The sequence below is a fragment of the Hirundo rustica genome, chromosome 2 (assembly GCF_015227805.2).
Source record: "Hirundo rustica isolate bHirRus1 chromosome 2, bHirRus1.pri.v3, whole genome shotgun sequence".
Classification (NCBI taxonomy): domain Eukaryota; kingdom Metazoa; phylum Chordata; class Aves; order Passeriformes; family Hirundinidae; genus Hirundo; species Hirundo rustica.
The window spans coordinates 54,320,796-54,344,977 of NC_053451.1; the positions used below are offsets into that span (position 1 = coordinate 54,320,796).

Consider the following 24,182-nt stretch of genomic DNA (forward strand, 5'->3'; position numbering starts at 1 on the left):
ATCTAAGAACTGTCATTACGTCCTTCACTCATGGCTTTGTCTTGGTCCTGAGGGTAGACAAGAAGTCAGCATAGATCCCTCAACAGAAGAGATGATCCAAACCATAGCAGTCTGATGTTCCATTAGCCTTCTGTGACTTCACATGACATTCAGCTTTTCTATTCAATCTCAGAGCCTACCTCAGAAGCTCACCGAGATCATAGGTCAGAGGATGGTGAGGCACTGGCACGGGTTGCCCGGAGAAGCTGTGGAAGCCCCATCCCTGGAATTGTTCAAGGGCATGAACATTTAAGTCTCCTGTCCGTGTTATTCTGTGCCATTTCCAGGTTTGGATAGCAGCTATTGCCCACCCATTTGTTCACCCCTGTGAGTTCTGCTTTTCCTTGTCCAGTGGCATTGGCATTTCTGGCAGCTTTGTCCTCTCCTCAGTACAGTAAGTTGTGTCTCTTTGGTCCCACAAAGGCCATGACTCTTTCCAGCCTAATGTTATTCCTTTGTTTCCTCTCTGTAATGGGAAAGAAGTGAGTTTGCTGCCTTCTGTGGATCTCTGCCTGCCTTTACCATGTAGTTCCTTCTTCTGTTCCACCAGGACCTGGCTGAGGAGCAGGCTGAAGACATAGTAAAAACACAAAGATTAAAGGATGGAAGGATCAGCATGCCTTCTGTTTATTGTTGAATACAACATTGTAAATAAGCCAGTATGTCAGCAATTATTTTATTACTTAGTTTAGATATCACTGGGGAACAAAAACCAAAAAACATAAACCAGCCTTTTCAGAAGGCCCTCAATGAAAGCTACAAACTGCCTTTAAAATTCAAAGAAAACTCAGTTCCTGACTCCAAAGTACTAGTAAAACCCCAGACTTGATGTTTCCAATCTATTGCCTTTTTTTTTTTTTTTTTTTTCCCCCCAATGGAGAATCAGGATGGAACAATGTTGCAATGCTTAATTCTTCGCAGTTTCAGCAAGCATTCAGCTGACTGCTGTAACAGTAACTTGCTTAGAAAGCAAAGCCCTAAATTAATTTTCTACAGCAGACTTGTACACATTACTGTTTCCAACCTTTAGGGCTATATTCATCGTCCTCCTCCTGACCAGAAAGAAGACGCCAATTATCGAACCATTCCATTAGCATGAAAACCGAGTAGAAATGGAGGAAGGATTCTTGGAAAAATTTACGCATCAGATCACGCTTCAGGAGGTTATTTCAGCAGAAACTACATGACAGTCTAAAAAAAAATTTTTTTTTTCCTTAACAGAAGTCAAGTTTATTTGTATTTTATATGATGGCTAGTGATTTACGTCTTACCCACCCATTTGAGAATATTCAGGGCTCTAGGCATATCTCCAGCCAGAACTAGACTATTCAAATCATTGTTAGTCCATCCATTTACTAGTTACAACAAGGCCTTCTGTGACTAATTATGGTCTGACTGCAGCAGGAGAGGCAGCTTCAAAGAATGGGAATCTTCAGACACACTAGCAGTTCCCTTGGTTCCCAAATTTGTTATTTATGTGGATTACATTGAGCTGACAGATTTAACTGGCCTGTTGAAGATATGGTCAAAGAAACAGAGTCACTCCCTTCCCTTTTATTGTCTTCTGAAGACATAACAGTCATATGCATCTGTCACTAGAGAGAGGAAGTTCTCCATCACTGGACTTCACTTGGGGTTTTATAGGCTGTTTCAGCAGCATTTGGGAATAGATCAATATAATATTTGGTAGGGAGTTGTATTTCTTCATGATGCACTGTAAATCTTTTATTGAAGATACTCCCACTGTTTATTGTTGAAAATCGATAAAAATAAACCTTGTAAAGTTAAAGCCTGGCAATGGTTCAGCACAAATCAGAGGGAAAGGCGTAAGAGGCAATGAGCCTCCCTCCTCGTCTTGGATAATTCCCAGCTTGTTTCTCAATGAATATTTAGTAACACTTTTCCAGTAATCTAGGAACATTTTTTACTTTTTAAAATTATTCATAGTTATGAATGCTTCATTGGGAACTCAAACAGGACTTTTGATCCACTCTGGTGGCTTTCTGGTACCGAATTCAGCTGTGGATCAAAACAAAATTTTACCCAGGTGGTGCTGATTGTACTTGAGACTTACCCACTCAAGAAAATTAACAAAAGCACATCAGCCTTGCTCAGGTCAGATTAAGGGAGTTGTTTTTGAGCATTGGAAAGCTGGAAACCAACCAAAATAGGTAGGAACTGGGAAAACTTCACTGGGCAGAAGAGTTTCTCCAAAGTTAACAGAAGTTACTATCACTGGGCACAACGCAATTACTCCAGCATCATTGTTTTGCCCTATGGCTGTTAATTCCTCATATACAGCATTGGAGGGAGGATCTTCTACTACTTCCATGAAATTCAATTATGAAGGTAAGTGAAAAATGGTTTGGAATTTAGTATATGGGAAAACTTCCCAGTACTATGGCCAGCACAAAGAGATCAATCTTAGTGTAAACAGTATCTTAGTCTAAACAGTATCTTAGTCCATTATATCAATTTCTAGAACTTTATTTAAACATCTATTCTTAATCATTTATACAGTCACATGGGTGCTGACTGCAGAACCTGTAAAAATGTAGTGACTGCACTTCCCAGAGAAACAAAAAATGACACGAACTGTCATTGAAATGAATACCCAAAGAACAAGAAGGTATTTCACAACAGACTTTGTCCTTCCTGGTATCAGCAGGATACTGAACAATTCAAGTGGTAAATAAATTACATGTCCCTGAAAGGGATAAGAATGACACAAGAGAGACTTCCCAGTGTGTGAAGAAGCAGGAAAAAAGTTACTTAAAAGCACAAAAAATGTCACCAATGACTAGAAAAAGAAGTCAACATGGTGCAAGAAGAGGGGGATGGAAAAAGTGTGTGGTACCTCTATCCTGTTGGGACATCCAATAGGCACCACAAGATTGTACTGGAAAAGCCCTTGGCAGTCTTAAATATAAACACAGGAGGAAACCCAACTATAAAGGAGAGAAAAGTGATTAAAATGAGAAAGTGTACTGCAAATGAGGCATTGTTTCTCTGAATCATCTGGCTTTGGCAAATCCCACAAGCTATCACCTCATTTTGGATGATCGTCTGCCGTGTACACTGCAGTCCCCATGACTGGGACAGGATGATGCTGCTGTCTCACCATTCAGTTTCTTTTTCCCCTAGGGCTCTGTCTGCTTGCCTGTTACACAGGACAGAGAGCTCACTGTGAGTGAGTGAGGGGGCTGCCCCAGCACTGTGGCAATTCCTTTCTAGCATCACAGGCATTAGAAGAGTTTGCACATTTCTGCTGAAAATAGGGAAGATTAAAAAGGCAAATACAGGAGTGGAGTTTACTGAAATCAAATTTTGCATTGTCACAGGAAAAAAAATAATTCTCTTGAGAAAGTTGGCAATGACTTGAAGAAGTGGATTATGTCAGGGATAACAAATTACTTTATTGGAAAATAAAAGTCAAAATGTCTCAAAATCCCATTCCCATTTAATCAAAAATAGAGCTAGATGCGAGCAATCAGAGCTTCTGGTTCTGTCACATGTAAAAGCACAACCAAGTCACCTACAAGACAACTGCTAGTCTAGCAGAGATTCTGTTGTGGGATACCAGAGTTGAATTGCCTGCCAAAGTTTGGGTGCAAGTACTCGGTTTAGCACATAATGTGCTTTTGACAAAGCAGCTTTTAAAATCACTCTGACTTGTAGTTCCTATCAGTCAAATTCACTTGTACAGCTGTTCCCTTCCGTGTGAACAACTCGGCTGAGCACACACCACACAGTCTGCTCTCTGCTGCATCCCTACTTGTTTGGGGCTTCAGAAGGGAAGGTGTAGTAAAAACATTGGCTACTACTTCCAAATTCCTGCCTTGGTGCCTGCAGGTTACACTGCATATCACTTCAGAGAGGGCACAGAAAAATTGCCATCCTGGCTCAGCAACACTTTTGTAAGTAGCATAAATAACCTCGCATGGTGGAGGCCAGCTGAAGATCCTCCTAGTAAATCAGTGCTACTTTTATGTTAGTTTGTCCGTGAATTAATAACTTCACCTGTTCCTCCACAATTACTGCTATTCAGTTGTAGCTTGAAGCTACACACCTGTAGCTCTACCATCACTGTTTCTTTTTTCTGTATAAAGAAATCCAGTAAAATGCTTTCCTTGAAGAACCAGCTTCAATTAAATTATTCAATCAATCTTCCATTTAAGTCATGGGTATCCTACTGGTATCAGACAGACACTTTCAACAGATTTCTATCAGGTTGTTCACACACATGTTGTCAAACTTATTTAAGGAACTACCAGTTTGGGGGAAAAAAACAAAAACAAACAAACAAACAAAAAAAAAAAAAAAAAAAAAAAAAAAACAAAAAAAAAAAACACCAAAAGACCAAAAAACAAAAACCAAACCAAAACAAAAAAACACCAAGTGAAAGCATTGTGTAAGAGCCTAGTCAAGTTCTCTGCAGGAACATCAAATGACCAAAGGTGACACTTCTCAGTTCAGAGCTAAGAAAGAATAAATGCTGGAAGAACTCTGGGAACCCAAGCTTGTTGGTGGTCATGTGCTTTGCTTCCAAATGAAGCACACAGTCACACTGTTACCCAAGGGCGAGGTAAAGCACATATGGCTCTTTACATGACAGGAACTTGCACTGAAACATTTTCCAGAGCCAAATATTGTATTCATAGAATGATGTTGGTGCTAAATAAAAATTAACCCATGAGAGGAACCAGAAAGTGCTCAGCCCATCATAAAGTATTACCAAAATGGTTGTATCAAACATTCATTTTGCCAAAGACATGAAACATGGATGATGGCATAGGTGAAAACTTTGGGGCTCTTTAAAGATTGAAGTATTTTTGCCTTTTCTTTCCCTTTATTAATTAAATAAATTTAAAAAAAAAAAAATGGAATCCAAACTTCAATTTTCAAAGTGACTGCTGCAGCAAGGACAACAAACTCCCTACTTTTGTGGTACCTGAAACAGTGTAATTGTTACTATAAAGGGTTCTGAAACTTGTCTCAGCTTACATCACTGCTATTGGTGATCATATAGGGCAAAATGTCAAAATTTTGACATTTTTGACAAAAAAAATAGCCTCAAGTCTATTTTTTAAACTTTCCCTGTAGGAAGTTGCCGGGGGGGGGGGGGAGGGGGGGGTGTTTTTTGGGGTTTTTTTTCCTTTTCTTTTTCTCTTTTCTTTTTTCTTTTCTTTTCGTCTTGTGCTTCACATTGTTATTGGCTAGTCCCTCCACCTACAGTATCCACAATGACTCACCCAATAATCAACATTATAGTTTCCAAACAAGGCGAGTTGTTCTGCAGCACAGCTACTTATGGGGACAGTCATCCCACACAGCTTGTCTGCTCTGTCACCCAACAGTGGTCTGACAACAAAGCCCACCATGATAAGACTTTCTGGCACAGACCTTCACAGACGGTCTCCACAGAATCAGGCCAGGCTGGAAGGGAACTCAGAAGATTGTCTGGCCCAGTCTTTCATGTGAAACAGAGCCTCCATGAAATCATTTAGCATCCTCTTCAAAACTTCTAACAATGGAGACTCACCACATCTGTGGGGAGGTTGTTCCGTGAATGACGGTTCTCACTGTAAGAAACATCTTACTTCAAGACAAATATGAACATATTGACATTATTGACCAAAAAAATGCCATTTGAAGTGAAAGCATTCACTCTTACATTCTCATTTATTATTTATTATTACATTACATAACCTGTCGGCAGCTTAGGAGATGTAGTCCCATAATCACATTCTCAACCCAAACAGCTCTAGGAAAAGCAAAGAGGACCTCACTGTTTCTGCTGAACTTCTGAACTTGGCTGAAGCTGAAATGCCTGAGAAGTAGCCAAAGAAAAGAGGTGTCCAATAGTGGCACCACCAGTCTGGGAAGATCCATTTCACTGAAACTCCTTAGGGCAAGAAACAGATGGATGAGTCCCACCCCCATTATCAAGTGCTGCAAATAAAGTAATGCATTCACATTTTAAAACTATTGAAAAGCCAGATCTAACTGGTCAGCCAAGAAAGCCCAAAGTGGTTATTCTGGAGTGTTTGAAGCCTTGGGAAGATGGTATTTTACCACTGAGACAAAACTGAAATGCAGCTAATGAATCCCTGAAGTTACTGCTATCTTCTTTCCCTGCCTTGATGGAAGGACAAAATATTCTTAATTTATAAAGCTTCATTAACTTACCTCTCTCAGTACCTGAGCTAATTTTGGCATCTTTAAAAAGCTTTGTACAGGACTAACATTCCCAAGGCTCTTAAAGCCTTCCAACTGTGTTGTATTTAACAAGTGCTAAAAAATCCTTTACAGTATTTTGTTTGAAACTGTACAAACTCTTTCATCTGAAAGGCTGTTTATCACATTTTCATCCTTTTTGTGGTGAAAGCACTAAAAATTAACTGACCTTCTGTTCACAAAGGTCTTTATAATTTAATTTTTGGAACCAAAGAGCATCGTAATGCCACGAGAGTGGGAGGACAGAGGAGTATTTTGCAAGACAGTCACATGTTATTTCACAGACCTCAGTGATGGCTTTCACAAAGCCACGCAGCAGCACAGCTCAGGTTGTTTCCCTTACACTGCTTTCAGCCAGCTGCAAAGAGAGTGAGCGGAAGCCCTAATCAATCGTTGGGGTTTGCATTCCCCCTCCAGCCACTTCTCCGAACTGTTGGGATGACAGTTGCATCAAGATGTTATTTCTTCATGTATGACCATGTTTTTAAAATCTACTTGAAGATTAGCACAGAACATTAAAAAAAATTCTAGAAGGGATGGCTGATGCTTTGCAAGTCCTCGTGTAAATTTTAGCCACAGAGAAAAAACAAACTCTTGGAAATGCTGAAATCTGGTCCACAAACCCAGTATCGAATCTGGGTTTCTTTTACTTAAAGAGGGTGGAGCAGTAAAAGGCAAGAAAGGAATTTTTTTTCCCCTAAACACTTGAAAGAAAATGTGTTTGTTACTTCCCTCAATAGCTGCAGTTTCAAACAAGCCAAAACAAACAAAAAAGAAGGCCACTAGTGCTGACACATCCCTCTTCTACATTCAAAAGATGGAAGGAAAACCCTTTATTTCCCCTTCTGCACTTGGCTTCTCCTTGCCTGTGCTACCCCAGAGCTCCCCGGGGTTTGGTTCACCACGATGGCAAGGCCTGCTGCCCTCTTCATCCTTTCAAAAGTGTAGCATTCAACCTTCTCTTCACTGGCGACTGTCCTGGTGCTTATGAGGCGAAATCCATCTTTGAGTAAAGTGTCAAACAGCAGGCCTAGCACATTAGTACCGTTAATCAGCTTTCTATTATCAGGCTTTATGGAAACATACCTAAAATCAGAAAAAAAAGAAAAAAAACCAAAACCACACAGTTACAACACACTTTTTCTTGACAGCATAGATCAGCACAGCTGCACTGTATGTACAGCAACCAAGGCGCTGGATATTTTTTTCTTCTTTTAAGGGACAACTGGACTCTTTCATTCATTATAAGTAATTCTCAGTTCATCGAGTTATTTGCTGGGGAAGAAATGCTTCTCTTTCACACCCTCCCCCGCCACAAAACTTATTTTCTTAAGAAATATCTGTGACAATCCCCATCTTGTCTCACTTAACGGAGGAGAAAGGAGCAGCAGGCTCTGCAATGCTGCAACAGTTGTTCAGGTAAGAGTAAATGATGGACAGCAGAGTCACCCCAGAAGCATCGCTCTCCAACATACAGGCTCTCTCTCGCTACAAACAGTGACATTTATTGCAAAGTTACCTTGTACAGCAGGTTGTGTGGTAACAAATATGAAAATCATTTTCACATGGCCTCAAATTATTTCATTTGATATAAAGGAGCAGAAGTCAGGTAAAAATACTGTTACAAAATATATAAACTGATGGGTGAAACTGTTCCACAGTTCACAGGCAAGTACACCAAACATTCATGGAAAGCACAAGAAAGGCAAAAAAGTCCATGTCACCACAAAGATTAAGGAGACAGAAATTCAGCAAGGCAACATCATCAAAATTGACTTGTTTCGTTACTCAAGATAAGCTGTTTTATTGATCTGCAGAAGGAAATTTTTACCAAGTCTGAAGAAATAAATGAAAAAATCAGAAATATTTTCCCCACTACTTAAGTTGCCATAACCTACTCAACCAATTGTTATCCATTAAAATTAGCAATATGTTAAAAATTTAAGGTTTGGCACACAAACATATATACTGCTTCACAAATGCAAAGTAGTTTTTATTCTACTTTCTTAGCCAAAGAAAGCTGGAAGAAAGATAAAACTTTATTTTCTTAAAAAAATAATCAAAAGACTGCTGTGTTGATTCATATACTCAAACAGAATAACCCTTTTGGAAATATTTCAATAAAATTTCCATAAAATTCCAGATGTTCTAACAGCCACAGAGGACAAATTAGGTTAATATTTTCTTATACAGTAAGAATGCGTCTCCATACAATAGAGACATCCAGCAAAAGATAGTTTAAAAAACCTAAGCAGTCATTAGAATACAATACTGCTATCACAAAAAATTACTGATACACAGTTACCTTAATAAAAACAGAACCTGGCTCTGAATTCAAAGAAAACCCACTGTGAAGCATAAAGTTAATACTCTGTCTCTTCTCACTCCCCCTAATAAAAAGCTCTGCAAAAGCTTTCCAGTCCCCAAAATGCTGTCTCAGTTCCACCAGAGTTTTTAACCCTTCTTGCAATTCTGTTTCCTGTTTTCCATATGAAAGCCTTTACCACCTCCACCAAGCTAGTGGAGATTTCAGGCTTTCCCCCAGTACTTCTTTGTTTCCTTTGTTTCATTTTGCTGTGTTTTTCATGTTCTCTAGAAGGTGATACTGTGAAATTCTAAAGGGAGTGAGGAAGAAATGGCAGAGAGAGAGAAAAACCTAAGAGAGCTCACATCAAGAACAATATTTTAGAAAGCGGAAGGACAGCTTTCAGTGTAACAAATTAAGCTGGGTGTTTCAAAACTAGAAAAAATATAACATTGAACAGAAAAAAAGAAACTTATTTCTTTTAGTTTTTTTTAAATGAGCTTTGCTACCACATAGCATGCACTTCGTGAACTGCAAGTCACAAAGACATCCATAATAAGAAGTCACTCTAAGAACAGTACCTGGCCACGAACTGGTCACCAGCAGAATACTCAGTACCACACAGAAAAACCATATCGTGATGAGAGGGTCTTTCCAAAGGAAGTGGAACAAGTGGTTTCTGAGAAAGAAAAGGGCTGTTCCAGCCCTGTCCTGTCTGCTGCCCTGTAAACACGGTGATTTGCTCAGCTAGTGCTTCAATGGTGGTACTGCAGGAACCAAAGATCCGGAAAAAGGTCTGCATTTCTTGGAGAGAAAAACGCACTTCCAAGATCTCCAGCCTCGGCTTCAGCAAATGTTCTTGCCTCAGGAGGTCAGCCAGGGGGTAGAGTCCATAGAATTCTGCTTCTCTCTGCAGCCTCTGATAGTCTGAGAAATCAGTTGGTAAGGACACCTGGAGAGTCCTCAAGAAGTCCATGATGTAACTAAACAAAGCTCCATCTCTGTCCACAAAAAACTCTCCATTCACCAGTTTAAATTCCCGGTCATCGTCATTTATCATCCGTGCCAGCCTGGACTCAGGGAACTGCTGCAAGGTAGAAGCCCGGGTTACAAATCTCACACCTCCCACACTTAGAACGATCACCTCTCGGTTACTCATGGCTACCTCAGCCACTCAGGAATCGTAGCTCTCTCGTCTACATGTCTGTGACTTGATCCTTCCTAAACTGCAAGGCAGCTGCAAGCACCATTGCATGCTTTTAGCAAGTGTTTGGAGTGAAGTGTGGAGCAGCAACAGGATTCCCAGGCAACAAAGATGTAAATATCATGTACAATAGTTTTGTTTGCTTCGTTTGGTTGCTTGGAAACTTTGATTCTTGGAATTTAATGTTTTATTTTTGAAATTAACAGCTTGCAAGGACTACCAGAATACAGTGAATTGACTCTCACAACTTATGAAACGTTGAGACAGGCCAATAAAGATTCCCAAATTATGGCACACATTATGTTTGTTTTCGAGAAATGTCAGTTCAACGTTTTCATTCCATACACTGCTGTTCATACGACCACTGCAAAAAGAGGTCAGATGTGCTTCAGGCAAGACATTTCATATGCTCCAAAAGAAGGGCACTTCAGAGAACTCAAGCTTAGGGTTCCCTTTAAATCACTGTTATCTAAGGCCAAGTCAATACAACAAGAAAATTCAATTAGCTCCTGAAATGAGATACACAAAAATACAGTAACAGCAGGAGAACCTATACAAAGTTCTTCAAACACCACCAACATCCATACACCTGCTGCATCACACAGCCTGTTCCAGAAATCATCCAATCATTTTTCCTGGCTTTTGGAATTGCAGTCTGCAGAGGCAGAGAAGGACAGGAGAGCAGTTCTTGTACCTGCCACCTCTGCAGGGCTAGAACCCAGGCTGCCTTCCTATGGCAGACCCCTGCATGCCTTTCACTACACTAAGTTCTTCTTGTTAAGGCCAGTTTCTAAGAAAGCGTGGCTTCAGAGAAACATGGATCTAACAAAACAACCCAGCTATGCCAACATTATGATGCTGGAAAAATAAACTGCAAAGTATGAACTATCTGCAAAGCACATGCTGTCTTGCAGCTTGTGCTTATTATGACCTCTAGAATTTATGCCTGCCCTGAAGATACATTTTTGTATAAAACACGTAATCTGAATCCGCAGGGTAATTACATTTGGTTATAAAAAAAAAAAAAAAAAAAAAACCAACAAAAAACCACCATCACAAAGCAAAACATATAGCTATTTCAGAGAGAAGACACATCATCAGATAGAAGCCGGTTCCAGAACATGAATGATGCACGCTGAATTTTGCAGTGGAAGGGCAGACCTTGGCAAACCTGTCAGCACAGTGCTCACCTCAATCACAACTCTTCTTCCTCTTTCCAAACGATCTCCCAGTTAGAATTTTTTTTTTAACTACAATTTTTAATCTTATTCTACAATTACATTAACATCAAACTAAAGATACAGTTTGGCCCTATATTTTGGTAAGAATAATGATTTACAGTGAGTAATATTCCCATAATCGCCACTGAAAGAAGAATCCAGAGCATATTTCAAAGCTCCATTTCACTTTCTGGTTTAGCAGTGCTCAAACTATGTGAACATTATGAATGTTTTGGAATCATTTTGAATCTTTGAATGTTTTCACTGAAAAGACCAATTAATTCAAGAAGTTCCATGTTTTCTTCCCCAGATCCCTCTTAGTTCTTATATTCCAGCAGACACCTCACAACAGTTTATATTTGCACACAAACTGTGCAACATTATCCAGTACAACCAACGTATAGTTTTTACACTTTTCTCTTAAAAGTGAAGCTCCATCTGTCATCTGTTCCCAGTAAAAGACTGCATGATCTGCTATCTCCACGGTATCTGCCAAATAGGACAAGCAAATTGTAAGGAACTGAGATTTCCAGCACTGGAGATTGTCAATGACTGACTCCACAAAGGACATCCTGGTGACAGCAAGAATGAGCAAGAAAATAAGAGAGTTAACTATAAATCTGCGCGAAAAGACTGAGGGAATCTTGAATTTAAAAGTGTTGCTTTCCTGAGGCAAGGAAAGTTTGTCCACATCAACAAGTTTTATTCCGTTCCACTGGCTGGTATCAAAGCTCTTCATTGTGGGACTGATGTCCACAGTGGAACAAGGTAGAGGGGTTTCTTTCAGCACCTTGATTTTTTCCCTGAACTCTTGCATCTGTTGCAGAAATATAATGGGTTCAGACACATCTTTGAAGGCCTCTGCAATGTTAAAAGCCATCCGCTGCTCTTGCAGAATCGTGTTCAGTTTATTGATTTCCGGATCGTAGGCCTGCATCACTGCAAGCTTCATGGTCTCAAAGTCAGACAGAATCTCATTTCGCTTCTGCTCCAGCGTGTGCTGCAGCTTCTCAAAGAACTCCTTCACTTTGTCAGAATCTTTTGTCAGCATCTGCAGAGCTTTCCTCTTACTGGTCTCCAAGGTATCCAGCCGTGAGAGGGCATCTCCACAACGCCAAGTTTCAAAGCCCTGAAACAAGGTTTCAAAAGCCCGCTTCTCCTGGGAATAAGCTTCTTCAATGGAACAGAAAACATGCTTTGTGTGGTCACCACGGGTGGCACAAACCCCACAGATCAGCTGCATGTCTGTCCGGCAAAAAATGTTAAGGGGTTGTCCACTGTGCACTTTGCACACAGGCATTTTTGGAGTTACTTTGATTTTGTTGTACTTCTCCACGATACCTTTCAGGGAATAGTTGACCTGCAAGCTGTTGACTCCAGTGACAGGAGTCTCCTTCCTGCATGTGGGGCACTTGAAAGGGGATGGTCTCCAAAGCACATTCCGCACGTTTCCCTCAAGAATTCCTTCCAGACACTTCCTGCAGAAATTGTGTGAACAGGGCAGGACACGAGGATCATCAAACAGGCTACAGCAAATGGGACAGGTCAGATCTTCCTCTAGGAGCTCCATCATATCCTAGGAAAGAGAAAAAAGATGGTAACAGAACTTAAAAAACCTATTTCTCCCTCAAAGAGACCATACAAAACCCAATCTCCATCTGAGACATGTCTCAGTGAGAAAAGGATGTATTTTCTTCCTCCAGTACACTTAAGACAGAGGCTCAGCTAGCCTTCTGCAGCCAGTCCCCCTTGGCTGTGTTATCTGGCCAGCAAACGGCAGGCACAAGAATGGTGCAATGCTCAGGCGGGACCACTTTTTTGGATTCTCAGCTAGAAATGCTGGAAAAGAATGCTTGCCAATCCCAACAAGGATTCTGAAAGAAAATAACTCAGGTACTCATAATAACTGTGCAAGACTTACATCTTTCCTTGCTGATGCAATACACAGAAAAAGGCTTTGCACAGAAGATACCCAGCTAATACACCCTGCTAAGATTTGATTACTTTCTACTTACTCCACTCATCCAAAGCTTCCAGCTTCAAACCCCACACACTGGTACTGCAGACAACACTAAAAGTGACTGAAAAAGCCCAGCTGCAGTATTTCTGCTGATACAAAATGCATTATTGTGTCTTTTTGCTCTCCTTGCAAGGCCAAATGAGAGTCACCACTCACTTTAAGAATTAGCTTTTCTCTTGCTCCTGCAATATTTTCAAAAAACAAACTGCATGTGTTACTGTTCAGCTATTCAGCACAAAGTTAAAATACTTCAAATAACAGCTGCCCATAATCCTTGATCATGAATTCATCATGAAACAAAACTGTTAAACATTTTTACTCATCTGCAATCTCTATTTCCAATTCCATTCTCACAGCATTCATGCCTCAGTAATTTCTTTCTGTGGAGAGAACCTACAGGACGAATATTTATCATGTAATCCTTCCTACTGGAAAGTCTCAGTGAAAAGACCCAGCGCACTACCCTCCCCCTGCCTCTAACTAAAGTCAAGTTCTCAGACGCAGACACCTTGTAACTTACAACATGCTCTAAGAAAACAAATAGCGAATAAAGACCAAAATAGGTGACAGTCTGTATCATCCAAAGCTCTTGAACACTTAATTTTGAGCTAAAATTAGAGAGATGCTTCCCTTGCATAAATTCCTTCCATTTTATACAACATATATTCATACATATGTAATAAAATTCCTTTTATAAATTGAAAGACATCACAGAAAAGTGCATCAAAGTACTGCTATGACATCAAGGCATGTGAATGAGCTCTTAATTAGTTTTGATGTAATTTCTAAGGTTTCTGTATCCTCAAAGAAATACGAAGTGTAAAACATGGAAGCCAAGAAGAGAGCTGCAAGGGAAAATCCACACTCCACAGGACAAGAAGAGCAATAAAATCAGTATTTTCTGAGAAATTCAAAGAAAGCAAAATTCACTATCAGGAAGAAAGATGAGGTCAGTCCTGACTTTCCTTCACAAAAGGACCAATAGTCCCAGAGAGATTTCACAGTAAAAGCCATTCTTGGGAAGTGTAAGCTTCCATGCTTTTCAAGTGAGGAGGAGGGGTTGTCACAGCCCAGCAATTCAGCAGAAATTCTCGGTGGGCTGAAGAAAGACAGCAGTCCAGTGCCAGGGAACTCTTACCCTTTATTATATAGCCACCTTAACTCTGACAGCTATCACACTATTTAGTCGTAGAAGTGTTGGCTAACAAGCTCGTAACTTTTACAATGAACTTTACCAAGCTCCCAATTCTGCCAGCAAACTTCGGCACAGAGCAAGGGGAAAAATCCGATTGCCACACTTGCTGGGATGGAACTCTCCTTACTGGAGAGAGTAAAGACGGAAAATACAGAAAGTGAAGGGGAAAGACCACCAGTCCTTAGATCCCTCATCGGTCCTGCCACTGCGTACGGTCCAGATGTGGGATCAACAAAAGCCCGGGACCGACCCCCTCCCTTTCACAGTTTCCCTAGCTCACATCCCCTCGTTTTTCGCGCCATTTCCTGCTGCTGGCGCACGCGCAGCGAGCCCTCAGAGCCCCTCAGGGAATGAGCGGGGCCGGGCGCCTGTGGCGGTCCGGGAGCTCCTTGAGCGAGGTGCCCGGGACCTGACCCTTCTCTTGCCGCAGGCACACGAAACGTGAGCCTCCAGGCTGATTTGCAAACCCAGCAGTGAAAGGGAAGCTGGCTCGAAACAGCGCTGCCCTGCCTCAGCGGGACCCTCCCTTCCCCATCCCAACTTTCCTGTCACAGCACAATAACCATCCTTATGTGCTTATGCCCCTCCACATATCCTCTGTGCTTGTTGGAAAAAAGGGACTTGGGAAAAGTTGCCAGCTTTTTTACTCAGAGCTAAAGACAGGAAGCAAAAGAAGCCACCACAACAACTGGGGACAAAGTCCCAGAGAAAAGGTCTAGTAACTCTAATGGGTTTCTCAGAACCCCACAGATCCCATTCAGAAACCTCATTTTGTGTGAAGAGAACATAGTTCTGAAGCACCTCTCATGCTCTCAAAGCAAGGCTTCTCTTCTGTCTTTTTCCTAGTGCTAAAAATAATGGGATGACAGGAAGATGATAATTTCATCCCTCCACTCCTGAGTCTTCCTTTCTGTGAGCAGCTCTCTCTTTCCAACTTGTACTCATAGCTTTTAGCCACAGTAGCAGCACAAAGTTCTGTTCGGCTCATGTGTTAAGAGGATAATTACAAAACTAAAATGTCAGTTTTCCATCGCTTAGTAAGTGAAAATGCACGGGGCAGAAAATATTTGCTCTGGTCCATCTCCTTTACCAGGGAGGATTTTACTTCCCAGTTAGGGAGCTGGAAAAGCAGCTTTGCATGCCTGACAGCAAGAACTGCAAACCAATGCAGAAAATGCTCACTATAACACTTTCCATCAAAATTGCAGGATAAACACTGAAGATTTTCACACTCCTAAAAATACAAAAAACATACACAAAAAGGCTTTGTGATATAACTAAAATGGTCCTGTGTTACCCTGGTTTTTCTGAGCCTTTTGATTTTCTTAAATGGAGTCAGATCTTTTTAGTTATTGTACAATATTAAGAGCAGTTTTCTACCTTTCTCACAGATGTAACATAAACAAATCCTTTGTTTTTCATTCTCTGTCCTTTGTTTGCATATTTCTAACCTGAAAACAATTGTAACTGACAATTGGTCTGGCCACTGAGGCTGAGGGGAGGAAACCCCAAAAAGCCAATCTTCTGCTAGACCCACAAATGTATAAAAAGTAAAAATAAACAAAGGGGCTTCTCTTCTTCTCTCAGCTGTGAGCTGGAATCGGAAGGACCTCTGCCTTGCGAAAATCTCTTGTCTGCATGTGACTGCGTTGTGTGTCTCGGTGACAGTCCTGTTGCATTTCAACCCCCCTTACCGAATTACATAATTATGCTTTATAAATATAACTGAATTTCAAAACCTTTACACAACATCATTAAAAACACTGGATTTTTAAAAATAAATGGGCACATCTACAAACTTCCTCCCCTCCCCCTCTTACAACACCAGAAATGCCAAAGCAAAAATACTGAAGACTTGTATGACTGGTTGGACAGATTAATTTCCGTCTTCTTTAGGATATTAATTTCAGAGAGTAAATAGTCTGTGGATTGAAACATCCCTTAGCAACCTGGTATTTGTGTGATGAACTACAGGGACGTTCCAATTTTTCCATGGGGAATTTCTCTGTGTAACTTCTGACCCAGGTTTGGGTGGCTCTGGAATTCCCCACTTGTAGCACACAGACCAAAAGCATCTCTGGGTACAAACCCAACAGATGTCACCCATCAGACACAGTAACTTGCACAGTTTTATCATTAAAAAGAAGAATGGCAAACAACATCAAACTATAAAAGCAAAACCAACCACAGTAGCTTTTTCCCACGCTCCAGAGAGAAATTCATTTAGCATGCTTCTCAGCACAGAAGTTGCATTTATCAGTCAGCAGCATGCTGAAAGCAAAACCAGAATTTCACCAGGCTTCAAACAGAACAAAAAGATAACTCCTGAATTACAAGTTTCCTGCAATGGTGTGTAGCTGTTCTAAATGAGAATTGACCAAGTCAAACTACATTTCTACAAGCAGCTGAGCTAGTCAGGAGAGGTCTCATCTCCCTTCCTTGGTAAGGACCCCGGTCTGTGTCAGGACCCCTACGAACAATTTCACCAGCCCTTTGTCAGACTGGTGTGTTGAATCAGCCCTAAAGAGTCCCACACAGAGAGGAAGGGAGATGGAAGATCCTCCTTCCAGCAGCAATGATCTTAATCCTGTTTATTCCACTGGGAGAAACTGCGATCTAATGGAGGGTCATTGTATATATTTTAATGTGGAACTACTGAATTCCATGAGCAGTAGGTAACATAGGATTATAGACTGTTAAAGGGTTAAAAAGGATTTTGAAGATTATCTATTCCCAACTCCCCCTGTCATGGGCAGGGACACCAATCACTTGACCAGTTTGTCCAAGGCTTTACCTAACCTGGCCTTGAACACTGCCAGGACTGGGGCATCCACAACCTTCCAGGGAAACCTGTTCCAGTGTCACCACCCTCACAGTAAAGATTTTCTCCTAATATCTAAACAAAAATTCCCCTCTTTCAGTTTGTACCCACTACTCCTTGTCCTGTCACTATAGTTGCTGATGAAGAGTCCCTCTCTGGCTTCCCTGCAGACCCCTTTCAGCTACTGGAGGGCTGCTATCCAGACAGCCAAAAAGATCTGTGTAAATTGCCCATGCTTTAAACCTGGTATTTCATGGCCAAAAGTTCTTCTAGAAGCACCAGGCAGATCCAACCCGTTCAGACTGTAGGAAGGCAGGAAGGCCTGGAGGACTAAGGAATCTGTCTGTGCTCAGTGCATTCACAGCCCTATGAACACCGTTTCATCCCCAGGGCTGGACGGTCTGCCGAGCGCAGGGGCTGCCCTAACGCTGGCCCCGGAGCTCACCCCCATTGTCCCCTGACCTGGCAGAGGTTCCCTGGCTGCACCCGGTTACAACACCCCGCTCCAAATCCAGCGGGGAATCGCCCCTAACCGATGGCACTGCAGGCAGCCGCCGGCCCTGGCCTCCGCAGGGGTCACAGCGCTCCGCCGGGCACCGCATCCCGGAGCAGGGAGGCCCTGCTGGTCCGCCCGAGCCCCGCGAAGCACAGCGGGGCTCAGGGGGGACGGCGGCCGCCAGCGGAACCGGCGGCTCCGGCCGCAGCGTCCCCCGGGCCGGGCGCTGCCGCCGCCTCTCACAAAGCCGCGGCCTGCGCTCGCCCGGCCGCGCCCGCCTGTCCTGCCGCCCGCGGCCCCCGCTACTCACCATGGCAGGCCGGGACGGCGGGGAGCCCGGGGCAGGCGGGGGACCGGCCCCCTCGGTCACTCGCACGGCACGCCGCCGCTCCCGCCCCGGCCGCCGCCCGCCTTCCGGGTCCGCCGCTCCCGCCCCGCCGCCCCGGCCTCGGCCCGCCGGAGCGATCGTCGGGAGCCGCTGCCCCGGCGTCCCACCCACCTTGGCCCACGGCCGCCGATCAGCCCCAGGGCAGGAGCTGCTGCGGCTCTTCCCTTCCTCCGCTTGCCTGTGAGCGGCCAGAAAAGCCTCCGGAGCTGCCGGGAGAGAGGGCCGGCGGTGGATGCCGCTTGCCTAAGGCGGCGGCCGAGGCTGCAGCCTGTGCCTCCGCCGAGATATATACGGGTTTCTGTTTGTTAACTCTGTTAAATTACACTTGAGCCCGCAGCTCACAGGCGCCCGTTGCACAGCCTAAGGAGGGGCGCTGCTAGGTGACAATCCCGCTGGGCATCTGCCACCTTCTGAAAGTGCTTATTAGAAAAAATAACATAATTAGAGACAGATAACCTTATGTGCTTCATAAAAGGATAGAGACTCATTCTTACTTGCTTGAACACACTGGTTATACAGTTTCCAGCTGGCGAATCTCTTCAAGAGTTAACGTGACCTGTAAAACCTGTGCAGATTTTCCACTGATTGGTCCCAGGCAGATGGAGAGATCCCATGGCCATTTGAAAGAACATTGCAGTTACAGGACTATGAAACTGAGTCTGGAAGCGCTGAGGTATCAAGAGACCTTTGTGTTGGGTATCTCTTTCACACTTCTGTTAGTTCTCAGTCAACAGAACAGGTCTTACATCAAAGTCATACTGAACTTATTTTCAAATTAGACATTGTGAAATACTACATCAAAAGCCGTTCCCAAATGTACATGCCTCATGCATCCCTTCACTCCCCTACTCTGCACCCACTGCAGTCACATCACTCATCAGCACAGGGGAGACTCTTCACATCCAGGACTACCCACACAAGGAACATCACAAATTACACTGTATTTCTATCAAATGAAGTCCCCTTGTGCATCTGACATATTTCTTCTGATTATGGAATCAGAAGAAATCCAGGAATCTGGATCTTCAAAGCCATTCAATAACATGCCAAGGTTATGCCTCCCCAATTCACTGCAGTCAGTTACTCCTTACCTTCTCTCCTTGCTGCCCCACCCAAGTTGGCATTTTTGAAAATCCCTTTCAGAGTGGCTACACACTGAGGCATTTCTTCCACTACCAACTACCCAGGAGGTAGAGTTGCTGCACAAAAGCAACTGAGACCTTCAGATGTATTTCAACATCCTGCTTGTTTCTTCTTAATTGTCTTAACAGCATCTTGTTAAGGAATTCCAGGTAGTTTTCCTCAGCCACCTAAACTGCTTTCAAGTGATATCCCAATACTTGTGCACTTATGTTTGCTGAGTACTCCTTGTCTACACTTTCCCAACAGCCACTTTTATATCAAGAATTTCTGGGTCCTATTAATCTTTGTAAGTTTATGGTTAAAGATTAACAACAACATGGCATTTTAGATTTCTCACTCACTATTTCCATATATTTCTCATATAACATTTGTCCCTGATATATTTTTGAGTACATTTTACTCTCTATTAATTCTTTGGGCTGGTACAACTCCGTCTCCTTATAAATGAAGAAGGAGCTGAATGGGTGGAAGAGTGGTTGCCTGCCCACCTGAGATAATGCTTCTTCATTAGGTCCACCTGAAGATGTTCTTGTCCCTCCTTGCCTTTGATTTCTTCTGTCAAAGACGAAAGCTTAAACTTCCGGGCAAACACACAGCAGGATTTCTGTGCTTGGTGCATAGAAACACTTCCTATCCAGCACCCTTCTTAAGTGTCCCACAGCTGTTCTGAGCATGATCAAATAGAAGTTGGGCACTCTTCTACTTCTTATCTGATTGATAGTCACACACAACCATTTTGCACACACTCAATTCCATCTTTCAGTACTTTTTAACTCTGCTTCAACAGCAGCACTTTCAGTAGCAGTTTGTGTATGAGCTTGCATTCCTGCATCCGAGAGCACAGTGTCTTCCCGAGGCAGCATCAAAGGCCGGTTGTGGAAGCTTCAGAGAAAAGCCTCTGGCTGATGGAGATCTCTGGAGTAGTAGATAAACAAAGACAATGGAAATCTAGGCTCAAAGGAGAGGCCCAGCTTGAAAGAAGGTGTTAGGATAAATGCCACTTAGTTATGGGAGGATTAAAAATACAGGGGTAGAAATTTGGAAGAAATTATACGATAGTGGCAATTTCCAGATTTTCAAGACAAGCACCATATTTGTTGTAAGACAAAGGGCAATCATCTACTGTCATCTTTAAACTACAGAGAACCCAGATCACGGCTCTTCTAATAAGCACTATGCCAGGAGATTTCTAAAGCTCTGTGTTGAGTGACCTCAGAGCTGACAGCTACTACTCCCCTCGCCTATCCCAGCTCTGCCAACCTCTGCAGATGCTTTACTGAGCTGATTCCACCCACTCAGCCAGCGGAATGCTATTCCCTCTTCTTTGTCGAGGTGAGTTTGGTGTTAAATCAGTCCAATGCAAGATTAGACAATCACCAGGTCTAACACCAGAAGAGCAAGGAAAAGAGGAACAAGATTTTTCTCATTGAGTGGAAGCAAGCCATTAACGTGACTCAAGCTGTAACAGGTAACTCTACCCTGACAGGCAGATTCTCAGGGGGTTAAGCCAAGACAAGACAGTGCTACTGGCAAAAGTCATCATTCCATCCTTTCCCCTTTCCTTAGTCATGCTTTCCTGATGTCTCCTCTCTGCTGGCTCCAACACTCATGCAGCCACACGTCAAGCCAGATGGGCTTGCCAACAGAGCTGAAAGCTAATCCAGTTTACAAAAAAAAAAAAAAGTTTCCAGCAGGATCAATTTTGGCAGCCAGCTGATCCTGCAGCCAAACAAACACCAGTGCCAGGATGAGCCAGTGAGAGGGCCTGTTTCGGTGGCAGCCTGCACACACGTCAGCATAAACCAGAAGTGCCCCACAGGCCATAATTTCACAAACGCTTCCAGCCAGCTATTGCCAGCACTGCTGCCAAAAGTAACAGAGCCTTGCCCTCGGCCACACCAGCTGCTCATTCCAGGCTCCAGGCACCCACTGTGCTTTTCTGGAGAAGAACGGATTGATAACTATAGCTGGAGTTAAAAGCAGCTTTTTTTTTCCTCACAAATTTGTATTTCACATCCATAAAGCACCTCTGAACCATAGACCTGTTGGATTGTTATAGTCTCCCGAGGTGAAGCTCTGAGGAAAAAGAGGTCAGCTGAGGGCATTTTACAGTCTTATCCTTGGCTGCAAACCGGCCTTCCCACTAAGGCTAAGGCTTCACATCCCATTACAGAGGTGTCAGAGCACACACAGAGTACACTCCAGCTTCAGGACAGAGACTTCTTGAAGGACTCTGCTTTATTCAGCTGTGCTGGGGTGAGCATACTCTCAATCTGAGGTGGATAATGCAATCCCTGTGGGGACCTAAATATGGACACAAATCTGCAAGAGCTTAGAGCAGCTTGATAAGAAGACACCATAAGATAACACAAATAAATAAATTATTCAAAACAGCTCCACGTATCAAACACCTTACTGATGTATAAATGTTTCACAACTATACTGTATCTGACTACATTTCTTTTCAACAGATACATCTGGACTGTATTAAACATTCCAAACAAGGGATATGAGAAAGCAATTTCTTGTTATTGTTCCATAAAAGCTACTTTTAATATGGATTGTTGAAATACCAGCCATTAAAAATCCACAAAGGATCATCAGTGATTGAAATTATCAACTGCTGTTTTGAGGTCTGAATTTCAGAGACAGCCTTGATATCTGCTATTTTAGCTGTACTGAAAAGCTCTGTAGTTTTGCATACAGAACTTTGACCCACAGAGTTAACCAATATTCAGCACTTTGCCAGATTTTTCTGTGGAGGGACGTGGGGGGAGAATTGATGATTAATTCAGTCAGCTCCTTAGCGAAATCCTATTTATTTACAAAGAATGTACAGCCACGTCCCATTTCCTTGCACGCAGAGGAAGCAAATGGGAGGGAGAACTGTGCAGCAGTCCAAGTTTGCTGCTCCAGCCAGGATGCTTGCCCAGAAGAAGCTGTCCCTTGGCTTTTTCTCAGGGCCATACACCACTGCTTCTCCCACTGTCTGCTGGCTCTTTCGTGGTGTTTCCGGTCCCAGACACGCACACAGGCAAACACAGCTGCAACCAATCTGTGCTCTTGCTGCTGCGTTCGCAAGCAGTCCCTAGAAAAGTCTCCCTGACTTTCCCCAAATTAGTGCTTGCTCATACAAGTTAGCTCGTCTTAGCACTTGGCCATGCGCCCCTGTGCCACGGGCAGCGGTTTCTCATTTTTAGCTATCTTATGCCATAAAAGAACTTAATTGCTCCTGCCTGAACAAAGCATGGCCAGTGTGCCTGTCCGTTTTAACGAGGTTTGGGATTGCCTATAGATCAAAGCTCTGCTCCAGTGGGTTTTGCTTGTATTGCATAAAGAAGAAAGGAGAAGTGACCTCCAAAGCAAAGAGAACAACAAAGAACAAAATTAATTTCCATATGTAATTTCTGCTGTGATTTGGCAAGCGTCAGATTAACTGTGTAAAACAGAGGACTTTCTACAGAATGTTAATCCTCACAAGAACTACATTATGGTGAAGATTTCAAAAGTACAAGCACAACCTGTTTTTCATCTGAGACCTTGTCTGTATCATCTTCCAAACCACAGGCCTGACCCTGGGAGTGGAATGACTGCTTTCAATAAACAAACCTTGATTTTCCAGTCCTGCACCTTCATTTACTTCTGTGCAAGTTGCATGGAGACATTATTAAATCCATTCCAACATACATAATAACTACTTTTTTTCATTAGTTTTCACAGGTGTAAATGCCTCCACAAAGCATAAGACAGCAGAGAAGCAAGTCCAATTGGTTTTTACTTGCAGGACAAAGAGGAATTATTTTTCTGAGAAGGGATTAGTCATGTATAACATTGTTGTAATGTGTGCTGCCACAATGGGAGAGAGCTGCCCTGTCCTGCAAATTTAGCATATCAGGGAACTTTTCTGAAGCATACTTGTCTGAAGCCAGTAGATGTACTTTGCAGGGCTAATGAGAGACAGTTGTATTTTGTGAATGAAGCTCTAAGCCAGAGAATGAAACGAGTCAATGACCATCATTTCCCTTCAGCAGGTCCTCCAAGTAAGTCTGCATTTGTGAAATGGATGGGAGTGGTCGTGTTCTCCTAGCATGGTTCCCAGACAAAATGTCTCTGCTGCTACTGTTCAAGGAAATAAAGTTAAAACACTGCAAGCAGCAAACATGTCTAGGCATGCTGAGCATAATTTTGCATCCAGTGTGGGAGGGTCCAAAATACTTGGCCTCCCCAGCGAAAGAAATGAACATTCAAGTAAGGCAGAAGCTGAATTAACCCTTAATTACCCAGCACGATTATACTTCTAAATACTGAAGGCAAGATCTTAATTTCTTTGGGGCAGTTCTTCACTGTAAAACTTCTTGTGTTCACGCAGTCTGTAAACAGGCTGACAATCACATTTACAAATACAGTGCTATCCTGCTGCAGTCGTTCACCTCATCCTTCAGGAAAGGCATATGATTAAGCCACATTTCTTACCGGCTGACTTTTGCCTTACTTCCACCACACCAGCGTATATTCTGCTCGACTGTGTCCGGCGCCAGAGCCTTCACTCAGGGCACACGAACACCTCTGCCGCCGTTCCTGCTGGCCGTGACACCAGCCTGCCACCAGCCGCTGCCAGGGTGCTCAGGAGCTGGGCTCTGCATCTGCAGGGAGACGGGACGGGCGCAAGGACGAGTCTGTCCCCGAGGCTTCCTGCCTGCCAAGCACACAGGCGCTGGAATCGACGCGCTCCAAAGCAGCGCCGGCAACTTTTCCAAGCCGCGGCGTGTGCTTTGCCGCACGAGGGCTGCAATCCGCCGGCCCGCGAAACCAGCCTCTCCAGTTCAGCGTGGGGGAGCAGGAAACTGGCAGGGAGGCACAGCCATACACTGCTCCTCAAAGCTTCATCACCTTGGCTCCAACAGATTTGGCAATGCTGACTTCATGTGGTGAGAGGTGTTTGTATTCCCAGTGCTCATTCTGGAGAAGAAAGGACACGGTGGGGCAGAGAAAAACATAGGACGGGGACTCATTAAGAGCTTAAGTCTCTATCTAAGTTTTCTTTTTCTTTTTATATTTTTAATTTTTTAAACTATATTAACATTTTTATTTTAGCATTTACTACAACAAACCCA

At 43.0% G+C, this 24,182-nt stretch overlaps 2 protein-coding genes across 7 annotated transcripts; both read right to left on the reverse strand.

The window, feature by feature from the left end:
- Window positions 1–424: 424 nt before the first annotated feature.
- KCNRG (potassium channel regulator) lies at window positions 425–9,740 on the reverse strand. Of its 2 annotated transcripts, XM_058419357.1 has the most exons (4): window positions 9,163–9,740; window positions 5,443–7,362; window positions 2,897–2,987; window positions 425–608 (listed from the first exon to the last, which is right to left on the reverse strand). In XM_058419357.1, exons 1-2 carry the CDS (start codon window positions 9,738–9,740, stop codon window positions 7,110–7,112), a joined length of 831 nt encoding a protein of 276 aa, XP_058275340.1. In that variant the 3' UTR covers window positions 425–608; window positions 2,897–2,987; window positions 5,443–7,109. The 2 variants fall into 2 exon arrangements, with proteins under 2 accessions (XP_058275340.1, XP_039911621.1); XM_040055687.2 differs by lacking the exon at window positions 2,897–2,987.
- On the reverse strand, window positions 7,765–24,027 carry TRIM13 (tripartite motif containing 13). 5 transcript variants are annotated; one of them, XM_040055683.2, is made up of 2 exons: window positions 17,848–17,928; window positions 7,765–12,581 (listed from the first exon to the last, which is right to left on the reverse strand). In XM_040055683.2, exons 1-2 carry the CDS (start codon window positions 17,848–17,850, stop codon window positions 11,349–11,351), a joined length of 1,236 nt encoding a protein of 411 aa, XP_039911617.1. In that variant the 5' UTR covers window positions 17,851–17,928; the 3' UTR covers window positions 7,765–11,348. The 5 variants fall into 5 exon arrangements, with proteins under 5 accessions (XP_039911617.1, XP_039911618.1, XP_039911616.1 ...); XM_040055684.2 differs by lacking the exon at window positions 17,848–17,928 and adding an exon at window positions 23,542–24,027 and having other exon boundaries at window positions 11,343–12,581; XM_040055682.2 differs by lacking the exon at window positions 17,848–17,928 and adding an exon at window positions 19,017–19,283 and having other exon boundaries at window positions 11,343–12,581.
- Window positions 24,028–24,182: the final 155 nt, after the last annotated feature.